The sequence below is a fragment of the Hypanus sabinus genome, chromosome 7, assembly GCF_030144855.1.
Source record: "Hypanus sabinus isolate sHypSab1 chromosome 7, sHypSab1.hap1, whole genome shotgun sequence".
In the NCBI taxonomy this organism is placed as follows: domain Eukaryota; kingdom Metazoa; phylum Chordata; class Chondrichthyes; order Myliobatiformes; family Dasyatidae; genus Hypanus; species Hypanus sabinus.
Genome location: NC_082712.1, coordinates 30359509 through 30375786, shown reverse-complemented (window position 1 = coordinate 30375786; position 16278 = coordinate 30359509). Strand labels below are relative to the sequence as shown.

General features: G+C 40.0%; 1 protein-coding gene across 1 annotated transcript in view; it reads right to left on the bottom strand.

Moving 5' to 3' along the window:
• The window catches only part of LOC132396636 (cadherin-related family member 2-like), a 143785-nt gene extending 138965 nt beyond the window's left edge, over window positions 1-4820 (bottom strand). The window contains exons 1-2 of the mRNA XM_059974351.1: window positions 4743-4820; window positions 2911-3000 (exon numbers count right to left, since the gene is read on the bottom strand). Coding sequence (XP_059830334.1) covers window positions 2911-3000; window positions 4743-4806 — 154 coding nt within the window. The 5' untranslated portion in view covers window positions 4807-4820. The remainder of the gene's footprint in view (window positions 1-2910; window positions 3001-4742) is intronic.
• Between the last annotated feature and the right edge of the window lie 11458 nt (window positions 4821-16278).

Below are 16278 nucleotides of genomic sequence, written 5' to 3'. Positions count from 1 at the left end.
TTGTCAGCTCTTGGACTGTATTCATTAGAGTATAGAAGAATGAAAGGGGATCTCATAGAGACATTTCGAGTGTTGAAAGAGTTGGACAGAGTAGATGTGGAAAGGCTGTTTCCCTTGGTGGATGAGTCCAGGTCAAGAGGCCACAGTCTTAGAATTAGAGGGTACCCATTTAAAACAGAAACGAGGAGAAATTTTTTTAGCCAGAGGGTCATGGATTTATGAAATTCGTTGCCACATACAGCTGTGGAGACACGATCATTGAGGGTGCTTAAGGAGGAGATTGATAGGTATCTAATTAGTCAGGGTATCAAGGGATATGGGAGAAAAAGCCAGAAATTGGAACTAGACGGGAGAATAGTTCAGCTCATGGTGGAGTGGCAGAGCAGACTCTATGGGCCGAATGGTCTACTTCTGCTCCTTTGTCTTGTGATCTTGTGACCTTGATCCTTGCATGGTGATTTTATAGACATTTGACAATGTTGGGTCATTCCTTGTTTCTCTTTGTAATTCCAAATTTGTTACTGCCAACGGGTCCACCAATGCTGTGTGAAACACTTTTGCTGGGTCACAGAATGAAGACCTTTCTTCTTCAGTTGCCAACGGTGGAAGAAGTGACAAGCTGTCAGTGTTGCTGTGTTGTTTGGTACCTTTGAACTCTATGGCATAAGAGTGGGCTCCTAGGAAAAGTGCCCAACGTTGCAACCGGGTAGTAGCCACCACTGGGATTCCCTTCATGGGATTGAAAATGAACACAAGGGACTGGTGATCTGTCACTAGCATAAACTTTTGTCCATAGAACTTCTTTACGCCCCGTACTAGACTATGAGCCTCTCAATCAATCTGTGTGTAGTTGCATTCTGCACTCGTCAGTGATCTTGAAGCCATTGCAATCAGGTGTTCAGATCCATCTTTCACTGTGTGTGACAAAACGGCCCCAGTGCCATAAGGGTATGCCAGTCTGATGGGCAGGGATAGGTCATAATGGGTGAGCAGTTCATCAGATGTTATTAGTCTCTTTGTTTCCTTGAATGCTCTTTCCCATCCTTCTGACCATTCACAATTTGATCGTGTCTGCAACAGTGCATTCAATGGGTGCAGCACTGTAGCAATGTTTGGGAGAAACCAGTAGCTTACAAGGCCCAAGTATGACCTGAGCTGTGACATATTTTCTGGTTCAATCTTCTCTTGGGACTTATTGTCCTGCTTGTCAATGACGTGTCCGCAACAAGATTTTTTCTTGCAAAACTCACATTTTTCTTTCTTTGCACGCAGACCATGCTCACTCTGCCTGGTAAGCACATAACCGAGGTTCTGGAGGTATTCTCCATCATTCTTGCCAGTAATGATGATGTCATCAAGGTAATATTGTATTCCCGGGATATCTTGGAGCACTTGGGCCATTGCTCTTTGCCAAGTCACTGGAGCTGATGTGACACCAAAGACGAGACAATTATACTGGAACAGCCTCTTGTGAGTGTTGACTGTGAGAATCTTCCTGCTTGACTCCTCAATCTTCACTTGCAGATAAGCTTGAGGTAAGTCAATCTTTGAAAACCTCTCCCCACCTGCCAAAGATGCAAATATGTCTTCTATTTGTGGCGGGAATATTGCACGGTGTGCATCATAGAGCTGATTCTCACGTTGAAGTCCCCGCATTTGCGAACAGCTCAGGCTTTCCCTTTCTTGATCACTGGGCCCTCTACTTTTTAACACATAAACCTCTCCACTGCTGTGTTTGGCCTCCGTATATAACATTTACTTTCAGTTTGCCTTTGGGAGGCACTTTTTCACCTGTGTAAGTCTTTAGCATCACCAAGTTCATTTCTAATTGTAGCTTAGAACTCAAGCCTCTGAAATTATAGACAAAGCTGACCCTGTATTCAGCTCCACTTTCAGTTTTACACCAGACACATCTATTGTGATCTGCTTCAGTAATGCTATGCGGTTCCAGGCATAACAGCTCACCTTTGTCAGACTTTGTGTTGTCTGATTCAGTTGCACATTGGGTCACTTTATGCATTTGTTTGGTTTTACGTTTGAAAATTTTCTTTCTGTGTGGTTGTGTTTTTCTCTTTGGCTGTGTTTTTTTTGTCTGATTTGCACACTCTCTCTATATGGCCTTTGTGGCATTTTCACAAATTTTCTCTTCGAACCAACAGTCATTTGCATCTTAGGATTATTTGCCACATCAATAACTTTTTTGGCTTTTTGCACCATTCCGGGACATATTGCGCATTTAACGTTCGAAACTCTTTATCCGTAGCTCTCCTGCATCCCTTGCTGCACTCTCTAATGATATTGCAATGGTCAATGCCCATCCAAAGGCTAGGCTCTTTCTGCCAGTAGCTTCTTTTGAGTGCTTTGACTATGCATGTCACATACAAGCCTGTCCCTTAATGCATCAGAAATTCCATCTCTAAAGTCACAGTATTTGGAAAGTTTGCGTAGCTCAGGAATGCTTTCTTTTGTTAAATCTAAACCTCTCAGCTATTACTAGTGGTTTAGTCATATCAACTAAAATAAAAGCACATATGCGGGAGATGGCTTTAACTGGTGTATTGTCATTGCAGCGAGAGAGAGAGAGCAGTGCACAAGCATAGACAACAGATTAGTGTACATAGGTTAGTTATCAGTCTATACATAAAGGTAAGAGGAGTCACTGCTCTAAAATAAATAGATACATACATTACATAGGAGCATGTCAAGGCCAAGCAATAAAGGACTACAGAATCCCCAAACTAACTCACCTAAGCACCTCCAGCACACTCTGCAGGTCCCAACGGATTGCATCTTTCACTTCAGAACCCCCAAATTAAGAGCAGAAGCAAGACATCTCCAAAACCCTCAGGATAGTCCAAGAATTGGACAGCAGCAGTTACATTACTGGAACTTTACTCAACTTAAATTTACCTTTTGGTGCATTTTCAGTCACATGTACGACAGTCATATTTGCCAGAAATGTCGGAGCCAGATTTTGCGACCAAATTAAAATAGACTTTTCTGTAAAACAGTTATAATGCTATTTAAAACAGATGAATTCATCTTTGATACACTATAAGAGTATTGCATAGCATTGCTGAAATATTTCAGATGAAGATTAACATGTGAGTCTGCTGAATGTTTCCACGTCCACCTGACACTGTTGGATTGGATGGTTTCAAAATGGTTAATATCCAAATGTGATGCGTTGGCCATTGCATAAGCTCTGACAATCACCTGGCATTGTTTTTCACTTTTAACTCCCTCCTCTCTCAAACATGAGTCACACTTGGAAGGAATAGGTAACTTCGGATCTTTGTTTTTTTATTTTTTAATAAAATATACTGTAAACTGGCTGAGAAAAGCATTTATTGCCCATCCCTAACTTCTCTTGAAAAGGTGCCATTGGACCACTTTCTTGAAATAGCGTAGCCTTTCTGATGAAGACAATGTTATTGAGTTGTAAGTGTTCAGACATGGCGATAATGAAGAAACAATGACACATTTCTAAGTCAAGACTGGCATAATGCTCAGCACAGACATTGCAAGCTGAATGGCCAGTTCCTGTGCTGTACTGTTCTATGTTTTATAAATTGCTGAAATATACTCAATTTTGTAGATGTTCATGATGCTGCTCCTCATTTTTCTATATGTCACACATTACATTACATTCTACATTAGTATCCCAGCTTGATGGCAGTTGTAAACTGCGGGGGATATGCCAGCCTATGAGATTACAGAGGGTGGAAGGATACCATTCAGTGGTTGCTGCTACTAATGTTAAAATGAACAGATACATTTGCAGTAAATAGTTTGACGTGAACAATTCCAAATAGATTTAATTCTCCTATATAGCTGTTGTACAACCAAGGTAGCAGCTTTTCCTTCTGGTCTGGCCAGTTCACTGATGCTACTAAACCACACTTGCTGATGGACTTTAAAGTTCCCCAGCTTTAGTATATTTTGTGCCTTTGCTGAATTTAGTACTTCTTCCAACTTGTGTTCAACAACAAAGCAGATTCATCACCTGAGGTATCATGGCATGTGGATTTACGAAAAGAACCAGAAGTTGAAAGAAACAGGAGCAGTAATAGGCCATTCAGCCCTTTGTCTCTGCGTAGCAGGTCAACAAAGCAATGCCTGATCCTCAAACTCTGTATTCTGCCCTGTTCCCTTAACCCTTGATTCTATCATACCTACCTCGCGATAGACTGGTGTCCTATCCGGGCAGGAGCCTTGCACTCTCAGTCACTTCACGCTACAGAAGCCGGCATAAGCACCGGCCTGATGAGCCTATAAGACTCAGGAATTCCAAAAATTCACCATTCTCTTTGTGAAGATATTTCTCCTCATTTCAATCCTAATGGCATATTCTTTATATTGATATTATAACACCTCATCCAATTAAAACATCCTGCCTGTATGCAACCTGTTGGATCTTACAGAATATGGTACATTTCAACGAGGTCCCCTCTCATTCTTCTCAATTCCCAGGGGGTCAGAGACTACTCAATCCCTCCTCATTTGACAAGCTCAAGAATGAACTTGGTTTCCTTTTTTCCATTTTTGATCTGATGGCATGTGTCGTCATAGGCTTTCAAGTCAAGTTGATTACACCTAGGGCTTTTTCTTCTCTGACTGCCTCCCACAGTATAAACCTACATAGCATCTGCCTCCACAAATACATGGGATACTCTGTGTTTATGATGTATGCTTGCCCCACCTAAGCATTGGTGAGCTGACACGTAGTTCAAATTACTTACGTGAAATAAGAATGAAGCAGATTGTAGTAAAACACTGAAGAATTTTTCTTTGTTCAGCCACCATTTTTGAAACTTCTGTTAAACATGAACACCTGTGAAAAGCATACAGTCTTCAATATAACTGTCAACAATATGCATACACGGTAAATTTAACTCATTTGCGTTTTCTCATTATTTCTCACTAAAACATACATCAGAAATTCCATGGAATGTAAATGTTATTTTCCCTGAATATAATCAGAGAATTATTGATTTTTTTTTGGCACAGAATGCCTTTTGAGCCATTGTGTCCGGGTTGCTTAGGAAGGAGATACCCAGCCGAATCCATTTTCCAACTCTTGATTCAGTCAATGGCACTCAAACATACACCCAGGAACTTTTTAAGTGTGATAAGGATTCTGTCTCTCCTAAACACTTAGCAGCCTCTGGGTATACAGTATACATATTTCTTCAACTCCTCTCTGATCCTTCTACTAACTATTCTAAATCTATGATCCTGGTTTTCAACACCCCCCCCCACCCCCGCTGAGGGAAAAGGATTTAATAAATAATAACTTCCTATATATTCAATCTGGATGCCTCAGAACTTCATACAGATAAGTCTTCAAACAACTCCCACTTTCTAAAGGAAAACAAACACAGTTTATCCAATCTTTACTCATAGTGTAAGTTTTCCTGAAACCGGCAACACTCTTGAGAATCCCCTTTGACCTTTACAGTGCAATCACATCTTTCCTATCACCTAGTGACTAGAAATATCTTCACCTCACAAGAAGTGGTTGGACCAATGTTGAATACAGTTTGAGTTTAATCTCCTGCTCTTACACTTTGTACGCTGATGACTAAAGGAAAACATTTCTCATGTCTCATTAATGACCTTTTCAACTTGTCTTGCTATCTTTAAGAATCTGCAGGCATTCACTCCTTCTGTTCTTCATATCTATTAATATTGGACGTCAACATGGTATTGAGAAATAAATCCAATAACAAGTTTGTTTTCTAGATTCATAACAAATTAAGACACTTCAATGTTCCTGTACTTCATTTGAAATATGTTCATTTGTATTCCTCGTCCGTCTATACACATGAGCTTTGCGAAATTACATCCTTTCTTAGTTAGAGTCCAGACTATAGATCAATCCTTACCTTAGGTTTTAAAAGTTAGGAAGTAGAAAATTAGCATCCAAATTTTGACATTTCCGACCTCCTTTCAATTTTCCTTATTGCAACAGCCAATAAGTGGACACTATTTTACACTTTACTAAATTACTTCAAGTTTTTACTCTGTGGACCTCTCTTTCCACATTATTTTGATCCAACACATTTCCCAGGGAATATTCTGCTGTGACTATTGCATAAATCAACCAAGCAGCAACAATGAGCTGCAGTGAAGCAGTCTGGAGGAACTTCTGGCAGTCAACTCAACTTAGTATTGCCATAGCAACGCAACCTCTTAGTACCCATTAAATCTAGGTTGAGGCCAATCGGGAACTCCAGCACATCGCAACTAATATCCGTCAAAAAGAAAACACGAGGGCAGTCAGACGTGTAAAGTACAAAAGCAAATTATTCTCACAACACATTGATGTAACATATCTTCAAGTCCAACAAATTAAGAGGTTTATAAAAAATGATGTTGTGACAGGGATTATTTCTACAGCAAAATATGGTTTTACATCTAATAGAAAACTAAATATACACTTCTGGAGCAGTAACAAAATATGCTTTTCATGAAAGATGTTTTTTCTTAAATTTAATTACTGCCCATTGCGCTACTGGTGTTTAGGGCAGCATTGAAGGTCCTCCATCTCTGATGGTGTTCAGGGCTTCCTTCATCATGCCAATCATTTCCTCTTGTTGTACACTACTGTCAGTTCAGCAAGTTCCGAATGGAGACTCAGGAATACCATCGGTCTCAGATGTAGAAGAATTCTTCATTGTTGTTTCCATAACAATTTTGATTTACCAGTCAAGAGTTGTTAGCTCTGAGCTGAATCCCAAACCTGCAGGACCAGTGGACCACTTTTGGTCTGGCTTCTAACCTTTGGCTCCTGCCAACATAGCTCTCGGGATCACTGAGGCACAGCAAGCCTTCAAATCCAGTGACAAGGTTGTGGTCCTCTTGGAGGTTAAAACAAACAGATAGCCATGTAAGGAGAAGTGGTGTTTCTCATCCCCAGAAACTTATGAGACTCTTAGAGATTTTCAAGTTCAAGTTTAATTATCATTCAACCATACACATGTATACAGCTAAACAAAAAAATGTTCCTTGGGGTTAAGGTACAAAACACAGTACATACAGTCACAAAATTTTCATCTTAAATTATTTAGTTGCAGCAGTGGAACTGTGATACCTATGGTCTGTGCCAAAATAATCTATGGTACTGAGATAGTCTACTTCTTTCTTCAAGCACTGATATTAAAGTACCGGTAAGTGCTTGTTATGTTACCAGATGTCTCTGATGGGAAAGATTAACAAATTCAAATGTTTTAAGCGGAAATCAATCTGTTCTAGAAAAAGGAATATAAATTCTCTTGAAAATCAGGAGGCTCACGATGGCTAAGGCAAATTATTACAAGTACAGGAAATACATATATAAAAAAAGTGGTGGGTGAAGACTGGAAAAAATATAGAAGTGATTTAGTGATACCCAAAGTGAGTTTTAGGATACTTTTGTGGTGATTATAACTTGCAAGAGTTGTATTACACAAGTTGGTGAGCTACAAACCATGTGGGATTATGATCAGTTCATCAAGCCTGCTCCACCATTCATTAAGATCATATCCAATCTCCCACCTTTGTGGAATTTTGCTGCATGTCCCTTTATTTTCTTAGTATCTAGAAAGCTATTTATCTCTACGTTTTAAATCAAATCAATTGCCAAGACTTCGCAGTTTCATAGGGTCAAATATTCCGCCCCTCAGGAAATGAAATTTCTCCTCCGGGGAAAGAAAGTTACCTCCAATGCATCCAGTAATACTAGTGCCGGCTTCATTAAATACTTTAAGATACAGGCAGTCAGGCCTTGGAATTTATTGGCCTTCAATCCCATAAATTACCCCTGCATTATTTCCTAATAAATTAATTTTCTTTGGTTCTTTTCTCTCTCAAGACCCTAAATTCTCTAATGTTTCTGGAAGGTTATTTACATCTTGTATGGAGATAGATCCAAAGTTAAGTTGATGTGTCATTTCTATGTTGCTCATTATAAATTCTCTATTACTGACTGTATTTATCTTCACATGCTCTTCTCTTCACGGGTCTAACATAAGCTTTCTCAGTTATTATTATGCTCTCTGCAAGTTTACTCTTACAGTTTATGGGAGTAAACAGATCACAGATTTGATATGGCAAAGTTATTTCCCATGGTAGGGGAGTCTAGGACAAAAGGGAATGACTTCAGGATTGAAGGACGTCCATTTAGAACAGAGATGTGGAGAAATTGCTTTAGCCAGCAGGTGGTAAGTCTGTGGAATTTGTTGCCATGAGTGGCTGTGGAGGCCAGGTTATTGGGTGTATTTAAGGCAGAGATAGATCGCTTCTTGATTAGCCAGGGCACCAAAGGGTAAGGGGAGAATGAAGAGGAGTTGGGATGACTATAAAAATTGGATCAGCCATGATTGAATGGCAGAGCAGACTCGATGGGCCGAATAGCCTACTTCTGCTCCTATGTCTTATGGTCTTATCTCCCAGTGGCCACCCTTTCCATTCCCATTCTGACATGTCATTCCATGGCCTCCTCCACTGCCATTATGAGGCCACACTCAGGTTGGAGGAACAACACCTTACATTCCATTAGGGTAGCCTCCAATCTGATAGCATGAACATTGATTTCTCAAATTCTGGTAATGCCCCCACTTCATCATTCCTATCCCCTTTTCCCCCTCCAAGCCCCATCGCTTCCCTCTGGTGCTCCATACCCCCTTTTCTTTCTTTCAGGGCATTCAGTCCTCTGCTAACAGACTCCACCTTATCCAGACAACACACACAAAATACTGGTGGAACACAGCAGGCCAGGCAGCATCTATAAGGAGAAGCACTGTTGACGTGATGAAGGGTCTCAGCCCGAAACGTCGACTGTGCTTCTCCTGATAGATGTTGCCTGGCCTGCTGTGTTCCACCAGCATTTTGTGTGTTTTGTTTGAATTTCCAGCATCTGCAGATTTCCTCGTGTTTGTTCCACCTTATCCAGCCCTGTATCTCTTTCACCCAGTTCCTTACTTCACCCTCCCCCTCCCAGTCTCACCTATCACCTCGTGTTTCTCCCTGCCCTCTCCTACCTTTTAACTCTACTGCTCATCTTTACTTCTCTGGTCTCGGCCCGAAATGTCGACTATAATCTTTTCCGTTGATGCTGACTGACCTGCTGAGTTCCTCCAGCATTTTGTGTGTGTTGCTTGGATTTCCAGCATCTGCAAATTTTCTCTTGCTTGTGATTTTCACAATCCATCTACATAACAAGGATCTAATAGTTAGCCTTATAGGCCGGTGAGCAGGAAGGGGTCAGCATTGACAGCTTTGCATCCCTCTGGTAGCCAGTTTGAGGTGTGACAGTTTCTTGATTGATAAACAACATTAACTGGGTTTGATTTCTTTGATTAGAGAAATCTGTGGAAAGACCTGACTGAAGGGATACGAGAAAATGGGATTAATGAAACTGGGTGCTTGAGGTGCTTGTGCATAGCTGCAATGTCATTGCTTGTGCTGTATATCTCTGAAAAGGTGCCCTACTGGACCAAATGGCCTGTACTGAGCTATATTTTGTAGCTCTGGTGATGTGTGTTCAATACTTCCATCCCATGCTGTTTCTGTGAAGTTTGCATGTTCTCCCTGTGATTGTGTGGGTTTCCTTTGCATGCTTCAGTTGCAGTGTCAGAATTAGAATCAGTATCAGGTTTCATATCATTGACATACGTCGTGAAATTTGTGCTTTTGTGGCAGCAGTTCATTGCAATACATTAAAAACTCTAAGTTACAATAAGAAATATATAAAAATGAATTAAATAAGTGCAAAATGAGAGCAAATTTAGTGAGGTAGTGTTCATTGATTGGTTCAGTGTCAATTCAGAAATCTGATGTTGGAGGGGAGGAAGCTGTCCCTAAAATGTTGAGTGTGTCTTCATGCTCCTGTACCTCCTCGTTGATGGTAGTAACAAGAAGAGAGAATATCCTGGGGGTCCTTAATGATGATGCCACTTTTTGAGGCAACTGATTCTTCTACCTCCCAAAGGAAATGTTTATCAGGCTAATTTGCTGCTGAAAATGTCTCCTAGGCAGTGAAGTTAATTCTAAAAGAGAAACCAATAATAATACTCTTGAAGACAGGATATTAAAAACACAATTAAATATGTAGATTTAAAGTGGATTTGGGGGATTATGAGGATTAGGAATTCTGAGTTCAGGAAAGTACTTCCTGAACATTAGTCTTAGGTGTAATCATATTGAATCAATGATGGAAATACAGTAGACACATTACATTTTCCTCCGGGATTTGTCTGCAGTTTTAACATCATATCCACATATGATAAGCTCAATGATGGAAAAGGAGAAGGGGAGAAGTCAGAGTGAGTTGAGTAGAGAAATTGGAGTGCTGGGAAAGATTATATGAAAAGGTACTTTTTAAAGTTGAGATTTAGGAATGAGTCTCACATAATAATGTGTTGGAATGAATCTTACAGGGTAAAGGGCTGGTGGCTGAAGTATTCAGATGTCAGTTGTGTTGGTTTCATAACATACTTCCAACCCAAGTAAAAGATAAACTGTATGATTCCCTCCAGAGGGAATGCTGAAGATCTTCTTCAAGGCTACTGTTGCCAGATATTATGGAGTATATCCAGCTTACTAAAGTACTTTGCACTCATTAGCCAGTACTTAATCAGTTGGAACTAGGAGGTGCTCCATTTTATCTATTCTCGTCTTTCATTATCCATCAAGCATGTCATTCTATCAACTTTATAGACTATGGATACTATCTGTCCTGATAAATTGTTTCACTGTTTTAATCACTGCTACTATTTAAAGATATATCCATTCCTATACCTGAGTAAGATTTTCAGACGTCAAACTCTTCAGCACTTAAAATTCGCTTTTTATAGTATCACCATAAATCATGACTTGATATTAGTTTCTTTAAATGTAATGCTGACGCACATCTTTGGCATTTCTATTCCCTGCACAATTTAGGTCAATGCAATTGAGAAGAGCCCTATCTGGTTTCAAAGGTTTGTTTCAGTATTATAAATGGGCTGAAATATTGCAATTTTAACAAGGATCGTGTTTGAAGAGAGACCTTTTGCTTTCCACAAATTATTTTAAAGATAAATAAAAATGTTGTCACATGTCCATTTAAACTTCATTCACACAATGCCACACCATTCATCCAAGAGAGAGAAAGAGGGAAGTCAAACTGGAAAAAGTACAAGAAACGTAAGAAATATATCTATAAGATTGCTCCTCTTTCTCCAGTGTTCCCTGGAATCAAGACCTAACCTGACCAGTCTTTTGCCATAACTCAGCCTCTCCACTCCTGGTGACATCCTTGTAAATCTTTTTTGTGCTCTTACAGATTAACTACATTTTTTCTACATCAAAGGGACCAAAATTGCTCACAATACTCCAAGTGTGGCCTTACCAACTAAAACAACTGCAACATAATATTCCAACACTTAACTCAGTGTACTGACTAATGAAGACCAGGATGTCACATCCCTTTTTCACCGCCCCGTAAACTTGTGTCACCACTTTCAATGAAGTATGTACTTGTACTTCTAAATCCCCCAGTTCCACTACAGTCCCTAATCTCCTACTGTTCATAAGTCCTAAACTGGTTTGATTTACCAGTGCAATTGAATGTACAATTCCCTTACATTTATTTTGGAGCAAAGGAGGATGACAGGTTTGATAGGGTGGTACAAGATTATAAAAGGCAGAGATTTACTGTGTGCCTTTTCCCCTGGGCCACAATGGCTAATCGAAAAGACATGCCTCTCTAAATTGATTAGAGAAAGGTACAGGGAGGATATCAGATGTTTTTTACACATAATATGGTAAGTGTCTGCAATACACTGTCGAGGGTGGTGGTAGAGACGGATGTATAGGGGACATTTAAGATACTCTAAGATAGGCTTGTGGTTTAATGAAAATGGAGAGTTATAGGCGGTGTAGGAAGGAAAAGTTAGATTGGTAGTGGAGTAGGTTAAAAGGTCAGCACAGCATGAAATGGCCTGTACAATTTTGTACTGTTCTATCTTCAACTACCTTGCATGCCTATGGGCCTCATTTGCACACTTCTGAAAATGTTATGTAGTGTGGCACCCAGTGGCCTAGAGCTAGAATATACAGTATATCACTTCCTAATTTCACAAGTTGCCCACCTGACTCAGGCATAACTTTGGTCTCAAAATAATGTTTAAAATGTTTACATCAACAACTTCTGCTAATTATGATTTCTCATAAAAATACTAGATTACACAATGTAAAAATATGCATTGTTAACTACTAAGTTTTCTTTTGTTGATGACTGTTACGATTATTAGCAAGATGCTGAAGGAACTCAGCAGGTCTGGTATCATCTCTGGAGAGAAATGGATGGTTGATGCTTCAGAATGAAACTCTTCATCTGGACTAATGAAAGGTCTTCACTGGAAACGCCGACTGTCCATTTCCCTCCACAGTTGCTGCCTGACCTGCTGAATTCCTCCGGTATTTTGTTTGCTGCTCCAGATTCCAGCATTTGCATGATCTTATGTCTCTTTATTAAACTTAATTCTTTCAGTCTCGGTTTTTCTGTTTAAATGTAGAGCAGGGGTTCCCAAACCGGGTGATGTCACTCCCTTGGAGGTGGCGAGAGTTTCTAAAGGGGTGCTCGGTAGCAAGGGGGCAGCTGAGGGATTACAGGCTTAGTTTAAGAAATGAATTACTCACTATAAGCAGTTGATCCTCAATGCTTCATAATGATCACATAATCTCATCTCTTGCTACCCCACTGTTCTAAGACATTGCTTGAAGTTGATAAAAAGCAATGTGACACTTTTGTATTTTGCATATCATGAGGAAGCTGGACTGAAGAAATTGTGTTATTTCTGGGTGTGGCCCACGTATTATTGTCAGTTACTACTGTAGTATAGAGTTAGCTAGCACGATTTCTATGCTCTAAGCATACACTGATGCATTTCCTGTGAGTTAGGTTATGGCATTCAATGGGGTAAAGTTCAGAATTGATCGATTTCGACTGCAATTCTCTAGCCCACAACCCGAGATATCACTACCCAGCTTTATGAACCTTCAGGCAGAGAGTTAAGTTTTGCCTGAGCTATGTGAATTCATATGAGGGGTGATTGATATGTTCATGGCCTAAGGTAGAAAGAGTCAATTTTAGCAAACCTAGCCCATTTACTTTTTAACATAGTCTCCTCCTACATTTACACACTTAGTCCCGTGGTCGTGGAGAATATGGATCTTGGACCTCCAGAAAGTGTCCACAGATGGGTGATTGATAAGTTCGTGCCTAAGGTAGAAGGAGATGGGTTATACAGCTCTCGTTACATGCACATGCAGGTCAACTCTGAGTGATTATGCAGAAAGTTTGAAGTTAATATCTCATCTCCTTCTACCTTAGGCCACAAACTTATCAACCACCCCTTGTAATTTTCCCCTTTGTTGATCACAGCACAAAGTTGGACTTTAAAAAACAGGTGATTAACTGTGGTCATTAATCCGTAGTGAAAATGGCAGAAGCACACCAAACAAAAGAGGAGTGTAGACAGGATAGTGTGGAGTATCTAAAATATGGATTATGCCAGCACCAAGCAACCAACAGCAGCCAATGTGTCTGTTGTGTGAAAAAGCTATTTTCAAATGAGGTAATGAAACCATCCAGGCTCCTTGGACATTATCAGAGAGAATATACTCTGATAAAACAAACAGGAACTTGGCTTATGTTCAGTCACTATGTGAAAACTTTCTGAAGTGAAAACACTTCAAAATGTATTTGCTAGCACTTCACTACAAAACAGTGATTGTTTGTGTGCTTCATACGTTGCATTGTTCATTGACAAATCTAGAAAGCCCCATGCAATTGGAGAACTGACCCTGCCAGTAGTAAGGAAGGTTCTAAGTAGTTTTGCATGTCACCAGACCAAATAATTAAAGCCATCCATGTCAGCAATAACTCAATTAAAAGACAAACAGATGAAATGTCAGAGAATGTGGAAGAAACATTGTGCAGCATACTTAAGACAACAAAATTTGCTCTGCACTTGGATGAGTCAACTTTGCCACGCAATGAATCATTGCTTCCTGGTAACATCCATTTCATAAAAGATGAAAGCATGGCGCAAGTTGTTATTTGTAAGGGGAATAGAAATAGATATGAAGGAGGAGTCAGTATTTTGGGTTGTATTTTGGAGATATTTTTCAAAGAGGACATTCCACTCATCAACATTCTTGTTTGTGCCACAGATGAGGCAACATCAATGATAGGATGCCACTATGGGGTTATTACTTCCTTGTGAAAAGCTACCTGATATATTCACCATTCGTTGTGTAATTCACAGAAAGCATCTTGTCACAAAAACATAGAGCGATCAGCTACACAAATCATTAAATACTGTTATCAGAGCACTAAATAAAATCATTTCCCATGCTCTCAATTCTCAAACTACTTTGAGTGCATAGTCTTGAGAATGATGAACAGTTTGAATGCTTGTTGTTGCATACAGAAGTCAAATCGCTCTCAAAGATGTTATTGTGTGCTTTTTGAAACTGGAGATATCTTTGAAGACAGTAATCAAGTCAAGAATATTAGACATGGCATTGCTTATTTGTCAGAATTGTTTGTAAAATTTAATAAAATCAATCTTCAGTTGCAAGAGAATGATACGAATCTTATCAAGGTCAAATCAATGGTTTCCACATTTCCGTCCAAGTTAATCCTACTTAAGTGCAACATTGGCCGTTGAGATCTTTTCCAATTTCTGAGCCTCTCTGAGTTGGAAAAGAAAGAAAGAGTACCAGATGATGAGCTTCAGTTACACTGTGCCCACCTGGGTGAGATGCATAAAGACATGTCAAGAGTGATTTCAGTATCTTCTCTCAATCCAACTTCCAGATTGGCTAACAATCCATTCTAGCACACCTGGAATGAGGAATTAACAGGAAGAATGGAAGAACTGATCTCACTACAAAATGACTTTGAGCTGAAGCTGAAGTTCAAAAATCATATCAAGACTTCTGGTTGTAGAAAGATATCTCTAAATGCTATCCTGCACTGTGGAAAAAGGTCAAGCTCTTCTTTATTGCCTTTCCAACATCACATTTAGTGGGGTGTGGTTTCAGTGCAGTTGCCCAACTTCTTTCAAGGCACAAAACAGAAGGCAAGTTACTGAAAGTGGGGATCCAAGACTCTTTCTGAGTGCAATTCAGCCTTATGTTGAGAAGCTGATATCACAGCACCAAGCCCATCCACCCCACTGAAAGGTGCAAAAGCAATGAAACAGTGAATAGTTGGACTACTAATGTACACTCTAAAACTGTTAATGAAAATTGTTTTTACTGTAATTAAATAATTGTATTTGTAGATTTAAAGAGTTAGATTTTTAACAGCAATTATTTGTCACTGATTTGAATTTGCAGTTTCCATTTTCATTCACTATACATTGTAAATTAAAATTCTTTATAGGCCGTAAAGGGAGAGGGAAGCACTGGAGATGTGATCTGGGAGCTAAGGGTTTGCGAATGCAAGAAGTTTGAGCAGTAGGACTCAATTCTGCTTAGGCTGGAAGTTGCAATTCACCACAACTTCCACATCTTCAATGGGATCCTACCACCAAACATATTTTTACCTTCCCTCTCCCACTCTCCACAAGGATCGCTCAGTGATTTTCCTGTCTATTCACCTCCTTGCTTACCACCATTCAGGGCTCCAAATGGTCCTTCCAGGTGAAGGAACATTTCACCTGCGAGTTTCTCAGGGTCATCAACTGTATCGGTGGGACTGCTTTGTCAAGTGCATTTGCTCTATGCTGCAACAAGCAGATTTTTCCTGTAGCCAACCATTTAAGTTCCAATCCCCATTCCCATTTTAACTTGTCAGCCCATGGTCTCCTCAACTACCATGATGAGGCCACTTTCAGGTTGGAGAAACACTTCATATTCCACATGGGTAGTATCCAACCCGGTAGCATGAACATTGATTTCTGTAACCTCTGGTAATTTTGCCCTCACCATCCCCTTTTTCCATTCCCCCATTCTGGGTCTTCTCTTACCCGTTCTCTTCTCCTCACTTGCCTATCTCCTCCCTCTGGTGCCCCTCGTCCTTTCCTTTCTTTCATGGTCCACTCCTTTCTATCAGTTTCCTCTTTCTTCATCCCTGTACCTTTTCCACCTATCACCTCCCAGCTTGTACTCCTCTCTCTACTGCCCCTCATCTTGTTATTCTGCCCCTTTCCCCTTCCTTTCCAATCCTGATGAAGTCTTAGCCAAAAAGTCAACTCTTTATTCCCTTCTATTGATGCTGCCCGACCTGCTGAGTTCCTG